Raw genomic sequence first — 24150 nt, 5'->3', positions numbered from 1 at the left:
AAGCCTGAAAACCTGGCTCATAGACATCTACAGTCTACATTTCATTGGGATTGAAAAACAGACTGTAGACGTGCATCTAAATACTCTCACCTTAAAGAGGCAAAATCGCCGTGGGCTGAATTTATCATTCCCCTTCCTGTCCTCCAGAGACAAATAGTGGATGAACTGATCGATGAACAGCCGGTCTGAGAAATGATCATATATGATCTGTTCACTCTACAACAAAGAAAACAGGCATAAACGAACCTAAACAAAAAAGACAGACTGAAATATAAAACCCCTGAAATGATGAGGTGGTACAAGCATTTTGAGTTGAGAAACAAAACTTGGTTGGGTTTAGAATGTTATATACCTCATTCATCTCTTCTCTTGCTTTGCCCTGTTTGGGCTGTTCCTCAGGAGGGGCATAGAGCATCAGGTTGCTAAAAAAGAGAAACAAAATAGTATATTTAGCAGTTGTTTTGTCTACCTTTTGAAGATCAGCACAAAATGTTTTATATTATACACAACCATTCAATAGTTTGGGGTCAGTAAGATTTATATTTTAAAGAAACGTTCAACTTTTATTCAGTTTTGGATGAAAATGATAAATTAATCAAAAGTATCATTAAAGTCATTCATCATGTTACAAAATATATCTATTTCAAATAAATTATGTTCTTTAGAACTTTCAATTCAGTCCTGAAAAAAAGGATTATGTGACTGAAGACTTTAAATTGTAATTATATTTTAGAATATTAGAGTAATTTTTTTAATCAAATAAATGCAACCTTGGTGAGTAAAAGAAACTTCTTTCAAAAACATAAAAAAATAAATAATAATATTGAAAATCTTATAATGAAAAGGGAGATCCTTTGGCTTCAGAATGGTTTCAGGCTTTATTCAGAACTTTGCAGAGGTAAAATTGATTAGTAAACAATTTAAATTTTCTTTATGTTCCTCACACACAAGCTGTTGTGTTTGGCTTTGAAAGTTGTGAAATATGGTGAATGAGTCATATGGCCCACTTATACTGTTTTTTGGAGCTTGACAGCCTCTATGAACTGTTGATGTATGGAAAAGAGCTGTGTAATGAGTCAATCCTCTTTTGTGTTCCACACCAAAAAAGTATAATAACAGCAAACATTTATTTATACATGTGTGGGTAAACTCTTCCTTTAAGCACTGTGTGTGTACCTTGGCCATGTGGAATAACCCCAGTGGGTTTTCTCAATGAAGCAACATTCATCCCAGTCCTGCTGGGAGCGCGGCAACTTGCTGCTGTCATACTGCAGCCACTGGTTATCAGGCCGGTCTCCCACCAACAGAGAACCTAGAGCTTTACCATCACCTACACGAAGAACAGCAAATCACAAATCTCAGATATACTTTACCATCTGTAGTCTTACTAAATGGATACATATCACTCAACCAAAATGAGTTTTTCTGCCGCCACGGGTAATGCAGCTTGCGTCAGGAAATGCAATTCTGCTCTTGACCGTAAGTGGCGCTATGACCATAGTTTTAATAGCTGGAACATTAAGCACTTATATGATAAATAATTATCCAAGATTAAATGGTGTAATACTATTTCGTGAAGTAGTGCCACATGTGACTAGGTTGTATTCTAGCAGCGGCGGTACATGTGGCAGTAATAGGCATTTTGGTTGACTACCTACTGTATATACTCACTTCTTACTGTGCGGTTAGTGTACTCACATGACTGAAGAGAGGTTTTGAGTTCAGAAATGTCGTAGGGATTCACTGCCACTTTCTTGTGAGGTCTCTTGAGCTGCTTTAGAATTCCACTCACTGCTGATATTGCACCCTGAGCAATAAATAGCACAAAACAAGAAGAAACATGTTTTTGACTTTCTTTCACAGATATGTTCTGAAGTATAATTTTGACAGAATGCACACACAAACGCACATTGCGAACTAAGAGAGAGTCGTGGTTCAGGCTCTCAATGAAAAAGAGGACGGCAGAGGAAGGCAAGGGCTGGTCATCTCTCAGCATCAGAGTGAGGAAGCCGATCGCTATCTGCTCAAACTTCCAGGGCCTGCAAAATAAACAAACTTCCATTACCATCCAGTCTTTTGTAAATCCTTACAAATAATTCAGAAACTGCAATCACAAAGAACAATTTCAATAATAGCAAAATAAAGAATAATAACAAAGAATAATACAGTATTTTAGCATTTTAACTAGATTAAGTTAATGTGTAGCATTTAGTATTTTAGTAAAGACACAGTGAGTAGACGTACATGTTTCGGTCGTGAAGGCAGTCCAAAAGATCCACCACTAGATTCTCATACTTCCTGTTAGGATTGATAAAAAAAATTAAGTTTGAGTATATCCACCACTTAACCGGATATAAACTTATTTGTATGAAGCATATTTGTATGCCGTTTTTAAGCATTTACTCACTGCACTGAGTCTTTGTTTTTCTGTTCCTGTCTCTTACTTCCCTCCAGTTCCTCCTGTTCAGAGGCATCACGTGGGGTCGGTTCTGGATAACTGGATTTCATAATTTTTAGGGCAACATCCACACAACTCTCCGGAATCTGAATACAAAACGAAAGAGAAAAGTGTAAAGATACAGATGTCACAAGAAAAACAGAGTTTGTATAGAAAGAAAAAGGTCAAGCTGAGGTGTGCAATGTCAACAAACACATTAGCATTTAAAGTTTTTAACTTAAAGCTGTTAACATAATTCTATAAGTAAATGGAAAGCCTTTATTTGTAATTCAGTTTAAGCATCTCATTCATTTAGGCTGCTATTTGCTGAACTCACAGAAAAGTCAAAACCGATGGTCTCGTACTGGCGGTGGATCTTGTCGGCCAGGTCGTCGAAGAGCCGCACGATTGAAGGCTTCTCCAGAGACATGGAGGGGCTCATGCCAGAACGAACAACGGCAGGCCATGTCAGAGCGATGCAGTCCCAGTACTGCAGGGTAGCAAGACAGACCCCAGAGTGGTTCCCTAACAAACAGTACAAGGCACCCTGGAGAAGAGTAAGAAAGACAGATCAAGTATGATCCTATTCAGTTTCCCATAGCTGTAGAATATCAACAGAAAGAGAAAATATGTTTAGTTTCTTTCAGGGTGTAAACATTGAGACCTACTTTGAATTGCTGCTGGGTGACGTCAGTGCGGTCTGGGTCTAGGTACTCCAGCACCGCAGGGATGATGTCTCTGCAGCAGAAGTTGTAGGTTGCCAATGCTGTGAACAGCGCATTCTGAGCTTTACTCCTCACCTGAGGTAAGAGAGAGAGGCTATTCATGTTGCATTCATTGCGTTTGAATGTGAATGCATAAGTGTGTGCGTGTGTGTATGGTGTTGTCATACCTGACTGTATCTGCTGGTGGACAGTCTGAGCAGGTCCTTCATCAGGTCCTGATGAACATACCTGTAGCTAGACCCATCTATGGTCAGATTTCTTAACTGAAAGACAAACAGACATAAACACTCAAAACTACTGAAATCATAACATGGTGAAGAGTCTTTAGGATACATGTTTATCTAATGAGAAGTAAGTTATACATATTATAAAGCATTCTTCTCATAAAAACCTGTCCAGGTCATGCATTTTACCCCAACATCTAAAGGTTTTTTGTTTTGTTTTGAAGTAGTAGTATTAATTTCTTAAAAAAAGAAAAGAAATGAATACTTTATTTCGCAAGGATGCACTAAGTGGATCAAAAATGACAGTAAAGACACTTATAATATTACAACAAAAATTTCTATTTAAAATAAATCCATAAAAGAATCCTGCAGTGCAATTGATTTGAACATTAATAATACTAAGTAATGTTTCAAATCGGCATAGAATGATTTCTGAAGGATCAAGTGACACTGAAGACTGGGGTAATGAGTGTTAAAACATAATCTTCACCATAACAGAAATAAATTACATTTTAAAATATATTAAAGGAGTATTTAGTAATGATATATTTAACAATATTATTTTATTTTATAATAAAAAAATTAGCTTTGGTGAGCATAATTTTTTTCACCAAAAACCTCAATCTTTTGAACGGTAGTTATATAAAACATACAAGATAGTTATTGAAATAAAAGTTATTTTATTGAAATAAAAAAATTACCCAGCAATTTTTTTTGAGAGGTTTCATAAGATTCACCCAAATGCTCTATAAAATATATTAAGATTATGAGTTACCTCATGTTGCAGCATGACTCTGTCTATGAGTAGAGCTCTAATGTGCTGTTTACTGCCGTGAAGCTGGAGAGAAGAAGAGAGAGTGTCAGTATACTACTTGTCAAATATAGAGAAGATGGATATTACCGGTAAATGCGTCTCACCTTGTTCTCCATAGACCTCTTAATCAGACTGAAACTCTTCCACCTGGAGTCGAACTCATGTTTGTGTGAGCCTTTAAAGTGGAGCAGGTCATTGATGATCTATTGAGAGAACACAAGGCAGTTCACGCCAATGCTTATTACCAATAAAATAAATATCACAAGCATATTACACACACAAATGTTGGAGAAAACCTGACAGTGTTGTGGTTCACCTTTATAATGGAGAAGAGGGATTTGATGTCGTCTTCTGAGTGCTCTAGTGTGTAGTCTGTATAGATACATAATAATTAAAAAAGCTTTCATTTCACTCAATATGTAAGAACTATCATTCATAAAATGTCTCTATAGATGTAAAAGGATTGGAAACAAAACCTTAAAGTTTAAAACTAGAAAGGGTAAATAAGTGTCTTAGTATGTTGAAGTAACTTACGTAGTAAAGGTCTAATTGTCTTACAGATGTCCTCTCTGTAGTTCTCTCTAGACAGGTCTGCCAATCAATCAATAATCAATATAATGCACTGCAAAGCAATTCATTGATAATCAATAAAGCTCCAGCACTGATTTTAAACAAGGAAATGCTCACTTACCATAGTCTACTCCAGAGTACACTTTTGTCTCGTTTAGCTGAACCATGCTGTTGATCCTAAATGAGAAGCATTAGAAAGTTAAAATATTACCAAATTAATATATTTAAAAAGTTTACAAGAGCATCATATATAGTTGGACAATCTATGCAATGCTAAAATCACTGATGTTTGCAGAGTTGTTTTTTTAACTGTAGTACACTAGCGTTCAAATGTTTTGGGTCAGCAATATTTTTTTAATGTTTTTGAAACAAGTCTCTACTAGTTCAACTAGTCTGTATTTATTTGATCAGTAAAAACTGTAATGTTATTATAGTTTAAAATAGCTGCTATCTATTTTACTACATTTTAAAATGCATTAAATCAAAATTTTCAGCATCATTATTCCAGTCTTCAGTGTCACATGGTCCTTCAGAAATCATTCTAATATGCTGATTTGATGCTAAAGAAACATTACTTATTATCAAGGTTGATCATCTTTGATGAATAGAAAGCTCAGAAGAATAGCATTAATTTGAAATAGAAATCTTTTTTAACTTTAGAAATGTCACTTTTGATCAATTTAATGCATGAATAAGTATTAATTTCTTTAAAGAAAATTTTCTGACCTCAAACCTTTGCACGGTAGTGTACATTGTGTGTGTTACTCACAGGTCCGGGACGGGTTCTCCACTCACTGGGGGCAGAAGGGGGCTCGCTCCCAGAAGACAGTTATGAACAATAGACAGACTCTGAAGAACATCATCCCTAAAAAGACATAACACACAAATTAGTAGAGGAAAATATTATTTCTCTGATCTTTTTCCTTGAATGTTCTTTTGTGGTTCAATGGCATCAACATAACATTTGTCCATGAAAGAAACAAAAACATCTATAAGCTTAAATCATTCTTGAATAATAGTCTCAACATGGTATGTCTACCACAGGGTCCAAGGAGTATTTAAAAACATTTTGATTTTGAAAATAAATGAAAAAAATGACACTTGAAATAAAAATATGAGTACTGGCAAGGATTAAATCAAATTGTTTGCCTAATAAAGACCTGAACACATTCAGCCCCCTTTTAAAGAAAGTCCAGTATAATATGAATTTAAAGGATCACATTTCTGGTATGGTGTTGATAAATAGGAACTTACTGATGGGGCTGTGTGGGTACACAAGACAAAAAAAGAAGAAGAGTTTTTATGAATTCAAACAAAGCTGACCTGCTCATGTCCTGTTTTCCCTGTGTGTGTTTCTGCAGACGCTGGAGTTCCGGCTTTAACAGCAGATCCAGCAAGTAGAAAACAAACTCTTTCTCTTCTGTGCTGGGTACATGCCAGTGGATGTCCAGCTTCCACAGGTCTCCAGGCCGACCCCAGTCCTGATCCAGAGAAGAGACAGAGACAACTATTGGAATATCAGCCTCCATTACATGATTTTTGAAGAAGATAATAGTGACTATTGTTTTGTTAAATTAAGTTTACTGAATGTCATCCTTGTTATCTTATCTTGATCTTTAAACTACCCAAATAATGCTTTTTTGTATATTACCTTTCATGAGGTCTGTAATATACCTCTTTGTGAGTGTAAAAAGGCAGCAAAGTTTCAAAGATAAAAGTACATAATAAATTGAGTTAGTTGCCCATTCTGAACTGCCTAAAATTAGTCGCTAGTACTGGTAATTCCAGTCTCACTTTCTGCACAAACCTACGTAGGTTTGTAACACTTTTGCATAATGCCAGCCTATGGTCTTCATTGGCAGCCCCGTGAAGAACATTCACGTTGACCCGGCCCTAAACACTCTAGCTGTGGCTGAGGCAAGGTTTGGTTCAAGTTGTCGACATGTTGAGAAGACGCTGTTTTCAGTGAAAGCAAATCCATTTTGCATGCTCTTGAATTAAACAGAACTCAGGCTTGAATTAAAAACTGATTTCAATGTTACTGCTCTTATCACATTCACTGTGCAGAGGAGCTGAAGTATGGTAGTTATGGTAATGGACGTTTCGTTTTCGACACACAATCACAACAGAGTGGGCCATCGGACCAATGAGAGAAGAGTATGCTCTCAGAAAGGAGGGGTTTAGAGAGACTGAATCCTTTACTGAACCATTTCAGACACTGTGAGAAAAGAAGTGATCCTGCAATGTATATTATGAGACATTTAAAGTGTTATTGGATCTTGGGTGCCTGTAAACCTATTCTGACAGACCTCCAAAATAAAATTAGGAACCTCTAAAATAGCATAATAGGAGCACTTTAAGAAAAACAGTTTGTTTCATTGACTTGTTCTCATAAATGTTGAAAACAAGGGGAGTTAAAGTAGTTCTGATTTTCTGAGAATGCTGACTGAGGCAGAGTCAAGTTCAAATGAACCACGCATTAAGACGTCAGGCAGTTAGGAAGAGTGACGTCTGCCTGTCTAAGAAAAGGTGCTTAGGCATACCAATGCTAAAGAGGGTGACGGAGCTCCACTAATCCGTTAATTAACTCAAACATCTCATCTCATCTTCTTCAGAGATATTTCATAGGATAAAAGTAAAGCCCGGTCACAGGAGCAAACACAGAAATATCCTAGTGGGGACTTCCCAGTCACTGTTGTTGTAAATGGTAATTTGCACATTTTGGAATTTTTAAATATAGCAATATATTTAGTCCAATTGACATCTACTGTATTTTTTATGACTATACTTAATAATAATATTATAATATTTTACAGAATATAATTTTTTATTAACATTAACCCTAAAACATAACATTTGGCACTTTGAAATATAAATTATTATTAAAACAGAAATTACATTTGATTTATCTCCATTGTTTCTCCTAGACATCACTTCTATTACTGTAAATTGGGAGCAATGGAGACTTTCTTAAATCGCCTCCAGTTTCTCAGATATTTCTCCTGAGAAAAGACCTCAGTAATCAAACACATCTTCTCTAGTGTTTCAGAAGAGATTTCAATGATATCTCAAACTCAGTTTAGATTTACCAAGATACAAACGTCAGAGATGTCTACTGAACATAAAACTGATTTAAGTTACCTGTATGCTTTCCACAAATACCAAATGGTCTATACTCTTACTGTGTGTCAACTATTTTTTAAACGGAATCTTAAAATGGGATCTTCAGGATTACAGCACAAGATTTTAGTTTGTTTTTTTCTGAGCAGAGATGAGGCCTGTGTCACTATGAGAGGTTTAGTGTTTTTTTCCCCTTGAGGCTGACCTTGATTGGTAGGTACGTGTCAGTGTGCTGCTGGGCACCACGAGGAATGCTGCAGTACTCTCTGGGATAGATGAGGGATGAGGAACGCAGGATGTGATAGAGCAGCTTACAAGCCAGACTGTAGCCCGGCTTACATTTCAGGTGCAGAGTCAACTGAAGAATCTGCACAAGCTGAGACCTGTAGAGCAGCAGTTGATCACCATCCACACGGGTCACCTACAGACAAACACAAGACTGTGATCTTATACATCTCTGTCTAGATATGTTTCTCAGTTAGAGATTCTAGAGTCAAGTTTTCAGATTTCAAGGGGTCTAAATATCTAGATATAGATTTATAATTAGAGTTTGATTTCTAGATTTTTGGTTTTATTTCTAAAAGATAAGGCGTCAGCGAGATTAATTTTTTTAAAGAAATTCATATTTTTATTTAGTTTGCGAGGATGCATTAAAATGATCAAAAGTGACAGTAAATACATTTATAATGTTACAAAAGATTCTATATAAAAAATAAACCATCCTGTTCTATTCATCAAATAATCCTTAAAGAAAAATTTCACGTTTCCTCAAAAATATGAGGGAGAACATCAGATTTCAACACTTGCTTAAGTAGCAAATCAGCATATTAGAATGATTTTTGAAGGATCATGTGACACTGAAAACTGAAATAATGATGCTGGAAATTCAGGTTTGCCATCACAGGAATATTAAATGATATTAAAACAGAACCAGTTATTCTAAATTAAAATAATATATTTTTTAATATATTTTTATTTCTAGGAATAGATTTCTAGATTAGGATTTCAGCATTTCCAAAGTTACACAGCTACTTATCGACGAGTTGTAGAATCGTGTGACTGACCTCAGACAACAGCTGGAGGTTCCACATCAGTTCTTTATCCAGCTCCTCTTCATTTAATACCTCTTCATCTGAGAACACATGGTATGTTAACAGGAAATGCACAACACATGTAGCAATCCATATACTGACATTAACACATTAGGTGCATGTGGAACTTACTTGATGAGATTTGTAATATGGCATTACAGCAGTGGGGCAAAAAGAGCTTCAGAGCCTCTGCTGGGTGACACTAAAAAGGAGAATAATAATTTGAAATGGTCAGCCAAATGTTTTGAGAAACGCTGTCAGCTGTGAATGTCTGAGTTGAGCTCAGGACACTGACCTTGGTTGCAGCTCGGCACATGTCTGCTACCATCCGTCCAGCAATGTGAGTCTCAAAAATGTTTGTAGTGGCGAAGTTGAAGACTTTTCCAAGAGCCACCTGTGAAAATGAAGGAAATATGTTCAGGTATCCTCACATAGTCATAGCAGCCCCATGGAAAAACACTTCAGTTCAAAAGTTTGGGGTCTATAATATTTTTCTGTCTGTAAGATTCAGAAAGGACACATTACATTGATCAAAAGTGACAGTAAAGACATTTACAGTGGTATGAAAAAGTTTGGGCACCCCTGTACATTTTCATGATTTTCTTTTATAAATCATTGGTTGTCTGGATAAGAAATTTCAATTAAATATATCATATAGGAGACAAACACAGTGATATTTGAGAAGTGAAATAAAGTTTATATGATTTACGGAAAGTGTGCAATAATTATTTAAACTAAATTAGGCATGTGCATAAATTTAGGCACCCTTGTCATTTTATTGATTTCAATACCTTTAGCAGTAATTATTAGAACTCAAAATTGGTTTGGTAACCTCAGTGACCCTTGACCTCCATACACAGGTGAATCCAATCATGAGAAAGGGTATTTAATGAGGCCAATTGTAAGTATTTCTTCTCTTTGCATCTTCTCTGAAGAGTGGCAACATGGGAGCCTCAAAACAACTCTCAAATGACCTGAAAACAAAGATTGTTCAACATCATGGTTTAGGGGAAGGATACAGAAAGCTGTCTCAGAGATTTAAGCTCTCAGTTTCAACTGTGAGGAACATTGTGAGGAATTGGAAGACCAGAGGCACAGTTCTAGTTAAGGCCAGAAGTGGCAGACCAAGAAAGATCTCAGATAAGCAGAGGCGCAGGATGGTGAGAACAGTCACAGTCAACCCACAGACCAGCTCCAAAGACCTACAACATCATCTTGCTGCAGATGGTGTCACTGTGCATCGTTCAACTATTCAGCGCACTTTACACAAGGAGATGCTGTATGGACGAGTAATGCGGAAAAAGCCTTTTCTCAGCACGCGCCACAAACGGTGTCGCTTGAGGTATGCTCAAGAACATTTGGACAAGCCAGCTTCATTTTGGAATAAGGTGCTGTGGACTGATGAAACTAAAATAGAGTTATTTGGGCAAAACAAGGGGTGTTATGCATGGCGGAAAAAGAACACAGCATTCCAAGAAAAACACTTGCTACCTACAGTAAAATTTGGTGGCGGTTCCATCATGCTGTGGGGCTGTGTGGCCAGTGCAGGGACTGGGAATCTGGTTAAAGTTGAGGGTCGCATGGATTCCATTCAATATCAGCAGATTCTGGAGAACAATGTCCAGGAATCGGTGACAAAGTTGAAGTTGCGCCGGGGCTGGATCTTTCAACAAGACAACGACCCAAAACACTGCTCAAAATCTACTAAGGCATTCATGCAGAGGAACAAGTTCAACGTTCTGGAATGGCCATCTCAGTCCCCAGACCTGAATATTATTGAAAATGTGTGGTATGATTTAAAGCGGGCTGTCCATGCTCGTAAACCATCAAACCTGACTGAACTGGAGATGTTTTGTAAAGAAGAATGGTCCAAAATACCTTCCGCCAGAATTCAGACTCTAATTGGAAGCTATAGAAAGCGTTTAGAGGCTGTTATTTATGCAAAAGGAGGATGCACAAAATATTGAGTTAATTATTATTTTGTGGTGCCTAAATTTATGCACATGCCTAATTTAGTTTAAATAATTCTTCCACACTTTCCATAAATCATATAAACTTTATTTCACTTCTCAAATATCACTGTGTTTGTCTCCTATATGATATATTTAAGTGAAATTTCTTATCCAGACAACCAATGATTTATAAAAGAAAATCATGAAAATTTACAGGGGTGCCCAAACTTTTTCATACCACTGTATGTTTTCAAATAAACGCTGCTTTTGTGAAGGTTCTATTCATTGAAGAATCCTAAAAAATCACAAATTTTTGAATGGTAGTGACTAGCTTTAACTCCATGCGTGTTTGTATGACCTGGAATATTTCCATGGAGCATTGTGTGAGGATAGTGTAGAGTGTGGAGGACAGGCCCAGCTCCAACAGACTCTCTAGATGAGTCATTTTCTCTGTCTCCATCTCCTCCCGGGTCTGTTCCAGAGTACTGATGTCAATCAGTGCAAAACACCTAAATACACAAACACAAAAGGGAGAATGAAGATACAGAAAGAAAAAAACACTGGTACAGTATTCATTTGGTACTCTGAGTTCTGTACCTATCAATAAATTGAAGAACAAAATCCTCAAACTCTGCAGAGGCAGAACACAACTCTTTTTCCACCTGCACAAAGAAAAATCAAAGAAAAGACTGAGTGGCACATGAACTATCACACGTACAAATTATATAAGGACAGGAGGATATCTGACCTGTGTGAGGTCATTTCTTGTCTGGACAGCAGCAGAACAGTCCACCAATGGAACAAGAGTAACAAAAGTAGCTAATAACTGGAATGTTATCTGAAAAAAAATAATATATATATTTGAAAACATACAAACCTCCACAAGACAAGCGAAATTTGTGTTTCGCTATGGGTATAACATTGTGTACATTGCAGAACAAAACGCCAAAGTATCAGCAAGTTTTTTTAACCACAGGCTTTACTTTACTCATCAATTGAAAAAAATAAAACACTATAAAACCCCACAGGAAAATCGAGGGAACCAAGGGGTGAAATAGTCTTCTGGGGTTTGACATCTTCCTGCACAATACTTGAGACTTGAGTAGTGCATGGTTGGCACAAAAGTGTCACAATTTAACTTAATAATATTCTTACTTAGGACAGGGGAGTATATAATCATAAAAAAAACACCCATTATCTTCGATCAGTCTCATTTTAGTATTATTTATATACAATTTGAATTAGTTTGAGTATATTTGTTAATTGCTTGTTTTTATTTATTATTATTATTTTATATTTCTATTTCTATTTATCTTTAATTTCTATTTATTTCATATTCATTTATATTATATATTTATATAATAAAATATTTATATTTTATTTCAGATGCATTTCCAACCGTTATAGGTTTAGTTAATAGCAACACTGTCTTGAACAGACTCTCACCATACACTTGCTGAAGTCATTGGGGTCGACCCCCGGCAGAGCCCTCATGAGGAGAGGCAGCATGTGTGTGGGGCCCTCTGGAAAACTCTTGCCCCCGGCCACCAGGCTCCGTGCCACACTGATCATACAGCTTAAAGTGGCGGTCAGCTGGTGAGGCTCAGTGAGGGTCTCCATGGCGGGATATGTCCTTAAATTAGTAAAGGGTCCATAAACATGCTTTTATGTGATAATGATCAAGCACACCATCAGCTTATCATCAATTTATGTAGTCTTAATGTGATGTTATTGTAAGTTGTTATCTTAAAAAGACATTAGCATGTGCTTTAAACAAACAAACACACACACGCGCACACACACATACACTTACTTCTCCAGCACTGGAGGAATGACCAACTCGGGTCTGAGCAGGGCAAGGTTTTGCAGGGCCTGGGCAGCATCCAGACTGCCGGTTTTGCTGAACATGGCAAGAAGGACGGGCTCCTTCATGCTCTCCACAAAGTCTGTGATGTCCTGCTCACTGAGAAGGTGGCTTTCAGGAACAGGGGTCAGCCACGTTGGCTTCCGGTAACGTTCTCGATGCAGACGTTTCACAACACTGGCAGGTAAACGCTGAAGGAGTTTCATGAGTTTCATCTGGGGACGGACGGAGCAATAAATAAATAAAAATGATTTATTAAAAAGAAAGTAAAGATTTAAAAAAAAGATTTTGAACAGGACTGATTATGGAACTTATATTTGCATGCAATAATATATATTAGGGCTGCAACTAACGATTATTTTAATAATCGATTAATCTGTCGATTATTTTTTCGATTAATCGATTAATCGGATAAAATAATAATTTAAAAAAGCATTCATTCCCAACCCTTTATTCAAAAACAGAACTGACAGTGCAAATTCACAGTGCAAAAAAATCTTCAGAAAGTGCACAAACGGGTCGCTCCTTGATAGGGATGCACCGATACCATTTTTTCAGAACCGATCCGATCCGATCCAAAAAATTCTGAGTATCGACCGATACCAATCCGATACCAGGGCAGTTTTTTTTTAAATCAAGTAGAATTTCTATAACTATGTGTGTTGAACTGATAATCACTATTTTGTGTGTTAAACACAATCTACTTAATACAGACAACTTCATTTAAAAAAAAAGACCATAAATGCTATTATAAACTAGAATAGTGGATAATTAAGCATACAATTTAGTCTAGAAAAATCACAAGTGCACAATAATTGTATTAAATCTGAACATGAAAAAACATTTAGTGAGGAACAAATATTAGAATAAGTGTAACACTAAATTTGGTAAAACGTTACACATTGCTCTTTGTATTGTTGTAAAATACATTCATGAAAAACAAGATAACAAAAATCAAAAAGATTAATTATTTTATAGCCTAGGCTACTATAAAATTGAGACATGTTTTAAATGTATAGCACATCGGTTTAATGAGGCAGCAACATGATGGATAGTACAGAACTAGAAAGGCTATTAATAATCGTTCATTGCGTCGCTGTATTATGATATGAAAGGCCCCAATACAGTGCGGCACACAGCGCTTATGCGCATCGCGAGCGCAGAATGATGCGCTTGAAGCAACACGAGTCACAGCGCGCAGCGCGTCGAGTCCGCATTGAAAAGTTCAAATCACAAAGGAAAGACATAGGCTATTGATGCGTAGTGTATTATACAGTATCTATCGATCTATGCAATAGTTTATTGAGCATTTTCTTTTAACAGTTTTAAATGTCAGTTACTGTGCGCGTGAAGAACAGTTAGTGCTCTGACTCTACTCCAGTGTTGAGAGAAACCCGGTAGAAAGTAACATGATGCAGCAATAAAGTCCAGCAAGATAAAGTTGTTTAATGCAAAACCATAGACCTTTATCTACAGATCAAGTATAATTATAGTAACATTGAATCATCTTGGAGAGAGTTTTTCATCGTGTTGACCGTCGTACCGAACGCGACGCGCTGCTTGATGCTGAATGGAGAATGACTGACAGCCGCAGAATTTAATCACTTAAATATAAATTTCTATCTCACATTATATTATATAATGGCTTCAGAGCACTTATCATATAGTGCACGACAACTTTATGATGCTTTATAATGTTTTTGTCCCTTTTGTGGGGCTTAACAATAGCACAGAATATACGCACAATTATTTTTTTACATCTCCGTGTCGCGCGACACAACGAATCGATAATGAAATTCGTTGCCAACTATTTTAATAATCGATTTTTATCGATTTTATCGATTCGTTGTTGCAGCCCTAATATATATATATTTATATTACAGTGAAGGGGAGGAGGAAGGAAATCATTGGGGAGAAAGAGGGGAAATGGAGCTCTGACCACAATGATATTATTATATAATTGATATTATTGACAGACTGAATGAACAAAGTTCCCATTCAGCACCCACATCTGTAATGGGTCTGTAATAATGACATTTAAAAGACAGATTTTTAGAAGATTTTCTAAAAGTGTCAGATTTAAGCCTAAAATAAATTAAGCAAACATGGAATCGTGGATGGTTTAAAAAAAAAAGTTAGTTCTACTGAGCATTTACAGTAAACAAAAAAAAAAATCCATTTGATCAAAGGGACGGATATTAAACTTCAGATTCCCATTTCAACAAGTGAGCATGTTGGCCTCGACACATTCCTTCCTGTCATAAAGCGTTTTGTACCCAGTGATGCCCACCACCACAAATCACACAATTAATTTGCATCATCAAAGGAAGAACACTTTCTGTAAGCTTCTGAAAACAAATCAGATGTTCTACAGACTGAACATCTCATCAACAATGTGGCAACAATAAAAGAACAAAGCTTTCGCAGGGTTTTATTGTGAAAACTAGATGCCTCCCTCAGACAAAGCAAACACGCAACCCAGGAAAGTTGAGCTGTCCTCGTCTATGAGGAGATGCTTCCAGAAAAAGAATGGCATGTATTGTTGATAGCAGCAGTGTGTTTGAAACGGACACAGCTGCAGGCTCTTCTAAAGCATTCTGGGAGGACGATTAAAATCTGGATAGCAACCTGACTCATTTTGCTCTTTCTTCTTGGTTTTAAAAATCATCAGAATCAGAAATCCCTAGCAGTAACTCACCAGCCAGCGGCCGTGGTTAGAAGGGTGTAAAAACAAGGTGATACTGCTGAAAAGGCCACTGAGCTGGGTCTGGGTCTGTTTGCTTGGCCCTCCCTAAAAACACATGAAATATAAAGCAAATTTATTACATCATAACTTGATGGTATTTCAGTAGCATATTTTCATTGGAAGGTGCCTTTATTTAATACTGACCAGCAACGCAGAAATCCAGGTGACCACATGACCGATGTCATAGGCATTCGTCAGATATCTGGAAACCAGCATCTGACTGGATCCTACAGGAAGATTAAGACTCCTCAAGATCCTGGTGAAGATCTGAAAACAGACACAGCATACAAAATGTATAACCAGCAACACTGAACTTGCTCTGGATTTAATGGCTTAATGTGTACATGAAAATCACTTAAACAAGAAACCGGTTACTAAAAACAGACAGCGGACTAAAATTTTGGAGCGATGTCCTCACCTTTGGTATATAAGGGTCCCAATCTATGTAACCAATGTTGTCATTTGCCAGTCGTGCAAAAAGACTGACAAGATTCTGGAACAGACGAAATCGGGTTAACACTAATGTAATGAATCAATGAGGTTGTGAAAGAGAAATCCACACAGAGTTAACTTCGATAGTGAGACAATCATACCACTTCCCAGCTCGGAAGGTTCTGCACCGACACCCACAGGCTTATCAACTCATCAAACCAAAGTCTGTGGAAACACATGATTAAAATAAAGGTATTTTAGTGTATTTTTAACTCTTGAAAAAATACTATTTGTATTGGATGTGTGACAGTTACGTATTGTACAGTTATGTATTTTCCAAAGCCAATATAAAAATTCTATGACTTCAGCATTCCTTTATCAACCTTTTTTTATATGTTTTAACAGAAACTTGAGGAGACAAAGTAAATCAAATTGTGTTTTCTTTTAAGTTTTTACATTCTAGTTTGTATGAATGACTTTCAAATTAAATTTCATACAAAAAATAATAATGGCTGTTTCATTCATCTCTATTCAGCAATATATACACTACCATTTTAAAGTGTGTGGCCACTGGCCAGTATGATTTTCTTTAAAGAAATGAATACTGGAAATTGTTGACAATTCAGCTTTGCCATCATCATAGAAATAAATTACATTTTAAAACGTATATTACAATAGAAAACAGTAATTTTAAATACAATACATATATACATATTTTTTCTCAATATTACCATTACTGGTTTTTGTGATTAAATAAATGTAGCTTAAATAAATGTACATTAGAGCCTTACTGACCCCACGCTTTTAAATGGTAGTGTGTCTGTGCTAAATTACTCTTTTCTATATATGATTTCAAGTCTAGCAGAAAGACTAATAGGACTGACTGTGCAAGGGCTCAAAGTGTGTCATAATAAGTTTCAGACAGTGCTCACTTGAAGCCCTTATCATGCAGCTCTGGGGGGAGTGTGGTGGGCAGGAAGAGCTCAAAATATCCCATCGCCTTCTGCATGGTCACGTCAAAAGGGCACATCAGAGGTTTCCACTCATCCAGCATCTCCCGTGTCGCTGATTCTGGGAAATAACTGCATGCACACAAACACAGACAGACAGAGAATGATTTTGTTGTTGCTGACACCTCAAGTGTTATGCACACATATAACAATACTAAATAACTTTGTAATGTTTCTCTTAAATATATATATATATATATATATATATATATATATATATATATATATATATATATATATATATATATATATATATATATATATATATATATATGAATTTAAAAGTACCTAAATATCATCTGAAACTGTATGCAGTACAAGTAAAACTCTTATTAACTGGATAACATATGCTTTTGTAAAATGAATGAAGCCACTTCAAGAATCACGACATCCTGTGGATCATCTACTGGCCCATTCATGAGCGATCTGCAAACAGTGCATCATCTGTACAAGCTAAATGTATGGACTTCACCGACTGGGCGCGTGGCAACCTTTTCTGTAATCCAAGATGACCTGAGAAGAGCTCTGAACATGCAGCCTCACCTCACCCTAGATAACTTCCATAGAGTCTCTTTTGTGTCACTGTTAGAAACAAGTCGTAGAAACAAGCCAATCATACGACTGTCTCTTTCTATTTCACTTACACTGTATTAAAACAGTTTTATCCTAATTTGAATAGTCTGCTGTTGAAGGATATGATGTCCTTTTTGACCTCCTGCTAAGGAACGGATTGCACTGATCCTGGGACACTTCGGTCTCTCAGAGACAGGAAACTCCAACAAAGCCAAATTAAAATAGAATTAAACAGGATTAAATGACTAGGGAGAAACTGAAGATCTATTGGAGCGCAGAGTTTATGTACACTACCAGTCAAATGTTTGGACACATCTGCTCAGTCTTTATTAGTTGTCATATACTAAAGACATGAAAACTATGAAATAACTCAAATTACAGTACAGGAAGTAGTGAGAAAGTCAGTACAGAAAGTCAAAACTTTACATTTATCAGCAAAGCAAAATTTTTAGAACAATTTCTTCAAAAATAATTATGCTGATTAGGTGCTCGAGAAACCTTCCCTTATTATTATCAATGTTGAAAATAGTTGTGATTTTAGTAATAGTTAATCATTTTGTGCTTATAAAATTTAAAGAATAGAAAGTCTAATTTCTGAAGATTCCCAAAATACTGATTGGTAGTGCATGTCTGGCATAACGAGTATTGGAGTAAATGTAATTAGTTACTGTTACATAAGTATATTGTTGCCTACTTTTTAGTTTTACTGAGTATCAAAGATATTGGCAAATGTTAGCCTCTACTTGACTACATTTTTTTTATATTATTTTGTGAAGAGTAATGCAATTACACATTACACCGTTTCTTGTTTTTTACTGGCATGCATCTTAAGCGTATCTTTGAGCCTACATTCAGTATGAGTAAAATACTAAAGTACTGTTTAAATCAGAAACTGTCTATTTATCTAGCTTGTACGTGTGTTGTTTGGATTAGAGTAATTTTTCAAAAGTAGCTAAAAGTTGCCAAATAAATAAATAAAAATAGCTAAATTTGTTGCTAGGTGCTTTTTGAAAAGCACCGGACGCTCAATTCGTTGACTTAAGTCGTATTGGTCATTTTAGCTGTAGGACACCTGTACTCAAGTATGGTTTCCGGGTACACCTCTGAAGATATGCAAGTACTTACGGCCTGCAGTTCTTGATTAAGGCCTTCAGAACTCCTTCCACTGAGCTGCAAATGGAAGAGAAACTTGAAAGCGACCAACACTAGATACAATATCACTTTAATTCCATGCAAACAATTCTACAATAAACAAATCCAACACACTAATGTTTGTTAGATCCATTCATGCATTACAAAAACTCCTCAGTCTCCTGTTATAAACCCCAAAAGGTTGGGATGAGTCTAGTGGAAGAGGAACTTTTGGGAAGTAGAGTTATTATTAGGCTGATTGTCCATCTGTGACCTATATGCTGCTTAAAAGCTGGTCAGCAAAGCTATTTTAAAGTTATATCAACCCCCTTATCGGGAGGATCTAAAATGGAGGGGTCATTTCAGGAAATTCTGCTCTCCGATAACAAAACATCAAATCACATTCACCACTTGCATGAAACCCATCAAACACATGCACCATAAAAATAAAAACAAAATCACACAGCTAAACAAATGTAAAAAAGCATGTGAGTGTCACCAAACAATTGCAGATATGCGACACCCAGACAGGGCCTCTGAACCTGAGGACCTTAGTTTTGAAATAGGCCATAGTGATCTTTCACCTCTGGACTCATTCAGAGGAAAGAATGTGATCCTCAGTTAGGGATTCACTGCTGCAGCCCAAGTAGAGGGAGCCAACAAAGATACTGGAGTATCAGATGTCTGGATTAAAGAGCATGGCGGAAACAGACGCTACAAACACGCTCAGCACTCAGGAACAACGTACAATACGCCGTGTTCAGTGTTAGCTTGGCAAATCCAATTGAGCAACAGAGTGTTATTGAATAGTGTGAGCAAACAGCATTGGATTTCACAGTGCGAGTCCAACAGCCTGTGTCGGGGTGCCAGTATTTTTTGTGTGTGTGCAATGTGACATGAATCTCATTTCGATGACAATCGAATATACAGTGCTATGCATAAGTTTAGACACCCATGCTAAAGTTGACTAAAAAGAGGAATAAAAAATCATCCTTTGGAAATTGAACTTAATGCCTTAATTTAAAAAAATAGGAAAAATCCAACCTTTAAGGACACCAATTTTCTTTGTGAATGAATAATGTATCGTAAATAAATAAATTTTCTTCCTTAAAATACAGGGTGCATAAGTTTGGACAACCCTATGTTAAATTCCCATAGAGGCAGGCAGATTTTTATTTTTAAAGGCCAGTTACTTCATGGATCCAGGATACTCTGCATCCTGATAAAGTTCCCTTGGCCTTTGGAATTAAAATAGCCCCACATCATCACATATCCTTCACCATACCTAGAGATTGGCATGGTTTTATTTCAGTTAGCCTAACAGCTGGTTTGATTTGCATTGAGAGATGATCTTATGGAAAGTACTCCATGCCAATCTCCAGGTATGGTGAAGGATATGTGATGATGTGGGGCTATTTTAATTCCAAAGGCCAAGGGAACTTTATCAGGATGCAGAGTATCCTGGATTCATGAAGTAACTGGCCTTTAAAAATAAAAATCTGCCTGCCTCTATGGGAATTTAACATAGGGTTGTCCAAACTTATGCACCCTGTATTTTAAGGAAGAAAATTTATTTATTTACGATACATTATTCATTCACAAAGAAAATTGGTGTCCTTAAAGGTTGGATTTTTCCTATTTTTTTAAATTAAGGCATTAAGTTCAATTTCCAAAGGATGATTTTTTATTCCTCTTTTTAGTCAACTTTAGCATGGGTGTCTAAACTTATGCATAGCACTGTATATATATATATGTAAAATTATTATTACTAATTTATGCTATTTTAAACATTTCAGAATTAAATTACAAAAAAATAGTTTTTTTCCTGTTTGGTATTGTCTGTAATTTTACCATTACTAATGTCTTAATAATACAGGACAGGTCAAACATATCTGAAAATATAAGTCAGACATGGAACCATTTTGGCGTAATTAAATTATTTGTCATAATTCAGTATTTCAACAAACTAAAATTTCCAAAAAGTAAAGGATGTGAACAGCTCAAAGTATAATCCTTCAGTTGTCGTCTTGTGAAACTTAATTTATAATAAATCAAAAAAACATCCATTTCATTTATGTGTATATTATGAGATGCAGAATAGGCATTGATGATCAACAAGGAACAAAAAGACAAACAGGCGTTGTTATTGTGCACCAGCCAAAATGTCATGCATCCACAGCAACAGATTTAAAGACAAACAAAGCGAGTATAAAGTCAAAGACCACTGGGACCAAATGAGAGCCAGCGAAACATTGAGTGCAAAACAAATTATTGCGTGCACCTTTGAATATTAACATAAAATAACATGGTCCTTACCACCTCTGAGCAAGTTTAATGAGAATGTGTTTAGAGGAAGAGCGCGGCCGCAGAGAACTGAACATGAGAGGAGAAAAAAGACAGGCACACTCAGCACTTCCTGTCTACTCAGACAACATTTTTATGAGATTTTCAACATCAGCACCAGTTCTTAAGATGTGTTCAAATTCCCTGTGACAGACATCCAAAACCAAAGCTGGGATGGAAGTTATTAGGGTAACTATATAAGCACATTTATTTCATCCGTTTTATTGAATAGATATTTTTAAAATGTTGAGATCAAGTTATTACTGCTTTAATTCTCTTTTTATGACGTCTCTGGTGAGATATGCACGTACCTGGGAAACCAGTTCAGGCCAAGGTGCTCGGTCTTTGAGTGCAGGATCCTGTCCTGCAACTCATACAAGGGTCGCCATGGCAATTCTATGTCCTCTCTTGAAAGCAGCTCCTTCTTCCTGAAAGACAAAACCATTTAATCAAGATGATTTTCTTCATATGGTTTGTGTCATAGGGGGATATTAAAATCTCAAGAGCTGTTCTGCCACTCTGCGATTACAAATCTGTGAGGGTCCAGTCATAATTGCATTGATGTGAGGTGAAGAATAAATTACATGGCTACATAATATGTAAAATTGTTTAATTGAAGTGGATGGATGGATGGATGGAATGAACGAAGTCAATCTTACTTCAGCAGGGTGATGAGGAGACGGGCAAAGCTCTGCATCAAACTGATCTCCAGTTTGGGGATGGTGACCAGCTCGTAGAGCAGCTTGACGAAAAGCACATGGTCCTCTTTGCTGAACTTCCTTCCATATAATCGCATGTACCTAAAGGACAAGGAAGTATTGTTGTGAGGTTTTAAGAAGTACCACTTTATTCAAACAATATTGTGTCTCTCTCTGATATTAACCATTATGATGGTGAGTTGTATGATATGAAACAGATTGGTGGTTATTATCAGTTTTAGAACTGACAGTGTTATTGTGCTGATTGGTGTAGTCATGTTAGATCATAACATCAACAATGTGCATCTATGCATAAAATCTAAACAAATTTAGATTGCCCTAAATTGCTCCATGTTAAAATATGAACATAAAAGCAACATGTGATACCCAAGTAAATGACTTTAATTAGCAGATTTAGGTCAAGCTGCCCAAGCTTGCTTTCCAATGAAAAGGAAGTGGACTCATGGCTGACCTGACATAATAATCTAGGCCAGACTGTATCTAGTATCTGTGCTTAGGCTGGTAATGCCAATACCTTACCAACAGGGTTTTGTGTGGATGCTCTCTGGACTGGCAGTGATATATAAAAAAAACCCATGTCCTACACACTTAAGTGCACATAGAGACAATTTCGAACACACAAACACTACTATGTGTGTCCCAATTTGCATACTTATGCACTATTCTATAACGTTTCGTAGTATAAATAGTGCGAGAACAACTTGAGGGAGAGTAAGTAATGACAAATTTTTCATTTTTGGGTGAACTATCCCTTTACGTAGCAGAGGGGCAGGGGCGATCAGACTACGATGCTGAATGACAAAATAACCTTATAATATTCATACCATTCGACACAGTTGAGTACATAGTGTTTAGAGATTGAGTGTGTCATTTGGGACACAAGGACTCCAAAACATGGACATACTGTACCATGCATTCTTAAAAAGACAGGTAATCTGGAGATCCCTGAATAGATTTAGAGAGGAACAATATGATGTCATGGCTTGGGTGACATTGAGAACAATATTTCTCTGAATGTTTACTGTTTACAGATGAGTTTATATCTCATAGTCACACGTAGTCTGACATCAGTAACAGTTTGTGCTTGTTGTGCTCTTAAAATAGAACTGAGTGGCTAAAACATGACCAACAAGCCATTTTGCAATCACTGACAAAATATGGCTTGTTAAACACCAGTCATTTCCTTACCTTCACTGCAATGAAGGCTCAAGGTAACTCCATATTTGATACTTTTAACACCAAAACATAACGTTGTTGCCAAAGCTGATTGTTTTTGTCAACAATGGGTTTAAAACATTTAAATCAACTTAAACAGCTCAAGGTAATGGTTTTTATCATATACGCAGTTAAAATCTCGCAAAGTGTTCAAAGTGAACGTTCTAAAAAGATATACATTTGAGCGTTCTTCGACAACGTTTGTTTGAACAATGACGCAAGTGAAACAAAGTTGACTACGCATGCGCACCAGCAGTGAGCAGTCAGCGCGCACTCTGATTAGCGCTCTATTTAAAACGCAAGGGATATATTTTTACCCTAGTCTGCTTTATCCTCCTAAATACAAATCGGTCGTTCGGTGTTCCCGTAACGCTAAATACAGCTGCCTACAGAACATCACATTTCCTGTTTATGATATTAAGGTTAAGGGAACGTAGGCCCTATTTATGATTCATGATCATAGGAACAACTCCACAATTTAATTTCGTCGGCAGATCAAAATCAGGATGACTCATGGATAATGTTTGATGAGCTAATGTCTCCTAAATACTTACGTGGAAAGTTTCCTCGTCCAAAACAAGACACCTGGCCATATCTCTCTGAGTTGGACGGCTCGGCCGAGGTTTCCTTTGATCTGTGCCAAAATTTCATTGGACTCTTCGTCTAGTTTGTCCTTGTAAGGCAGAAGTTCGTTGTAAACAATATCTTTTTGCGGAACAAACCCTAATAAATCGGATGTTTCTTTTTTCATATTACAGTCCCCCAATTGTGGCTCCTCCACTTCGATTATTTTAGAGATAGTCATGTATACTTGATATTCCAAACAGTGAGCTTCTGAGATGGGAAGAGAAGTAGCCTATTACAAATTATAAAAACTAAATAAATGTCAAAACCATAGCAGCTAATACAGCCGTGGTCTTTTCTTGTTGGAAGACGCGCACTGTCATCGCTCGTGACGTCGTTTCTGAACTCTCTAGGATAAAGATGACTTCTTTTAAGCAGAGCCGTTTGCTGTCATGTATCGTATTTCTACACGAGCGCTTCGTGTATTCGTTTCCATTCAGCTGTAGCTTACACAACACCATGCACAACACAAACACACATGCCGCAACTCCACCCTCCTCAGCTTGCGTCACTTCCACCTGATTGTTTCCAACGTAACAGGTCCAAGAACAGTTTACTGA

General features: G+C 36.7%; 1 protein-coding gene across 1 annotated transcript in view; it reads right to left on the bottom strand.

The window, feature by feature from the left end:
• Nucleotides 1–24150, bottom strand: part of psme4a (proteasome activator subunit 4a) — a 32942-nt gene extending 8792 nt beyond the window's left edge. The window contains exons 1-36 of the mRNA XM_079635213.1: nt 23521–24150; nt 21692–21832; nt 21344–21460; nt 21006–21062; nt 18684–18728; nt 16908–17057; nt 16137–16200; nt 15962–16036; nt 15688–15810; nt 15496–15588; nt 12747–13012; nt 12380–12566; nt 11682–11771; nt 11531–11595; nt 11292–11442; nt 9277–9375; nt 9114–9183; nt 8955–9022; nt 8096–8311; nt 6094–6251; nt 5540–5635; nt 4892–4947; nt 4735–4791; nt 4517–4572; nt 4305–4403; nt 4162–4224; nt 3330–3425; nt 3106–3237; nt 2775–2984; nt 2408–2544; nt 2245–2298; nt 1910–2039; nt 1699–1807; nt 1177–1330; nt 353–422; nt 91–216 (exon numbers count right to left, since the gene is read on the bottom strand). Of these exons, the coding sequence (XP_079491339.1) occupies nt 91–216; nt 353–422; nt 1177–1330; nt 1699–1807; nt 1910–2039; nt 2245–2298; nt 2408–2544; nt 2775–2984; nt 3106–3237; nt 3330–3425; nt 4162–4224; nt 4305–4403; nt 4517–4572; nt 4735–4791; nt 4892–4947; nt 5540–5635; nt 6094–6251; nt 8096–8311; nt 8955–9022; nt 9114–9183; nt 9277–9375; nt 11292–11442; nt 11531–11595; nt 11682–11771; nt 12380–12566; nt 12747–13012; nt 15496–15588; nt 15688–15810; nt 15962–16036; nt 16137–16200; nt 16908–17057; nt 18684–18728; nt 21006–21062; nt 21344–21460; nt 21692–21832; nt 23521–23771 (4131 nt within the window). The 5' untranslated portion in view covers nt 23772–24150. The remainder of the gene's footprint in view (nt 1–90; nt 217–352; nt 423–1176; nt 1331–1698; nt 1808–1909; nt 2040–2244; nt 2299–2407; nt 2545–2774; nt 2985–3105; nt 3238–3329; nt 3426–4161; nt 4225–4304; nt 4404–4516; nt 4573–4734; nt 4792–4891; nt 4948–5539; nt 5636–6093; nt 6252–8095; nt 8312–8954; nt 9023–9113; nt 9184–9276; nt 9376–11291; nt 11443–11530; nt 11596–11681; nt 11772–12379; nt 12567–12746; nt 13013–15495; nt 15589–15687; nt 15811–15961; nt 16037–16136; nt 16201–16907; nt 17058–18683; nt 18729–21005; nt 21063–21343; nt 21461–21691; nt 21833–23520) is intronic.

This window comes from Phoxinus phoxinus (assembly GCF_949152265.1).
Source record: "Phoxinus phoxinus genome assembly, chromosome: 14".
Classification (NCBI taxonomy): Eukaryota; Metazoa; Chordata; class Actinopteri; order Cypriniformes; family Leuciscidae; genus Phoxinus; species Phoxinus phoxinus.
The sequence above is the reverse complement of the archived record's forward strand: the minus strand, read 5'-3'. Positions and strand labels throughout refer to the sequence as shown.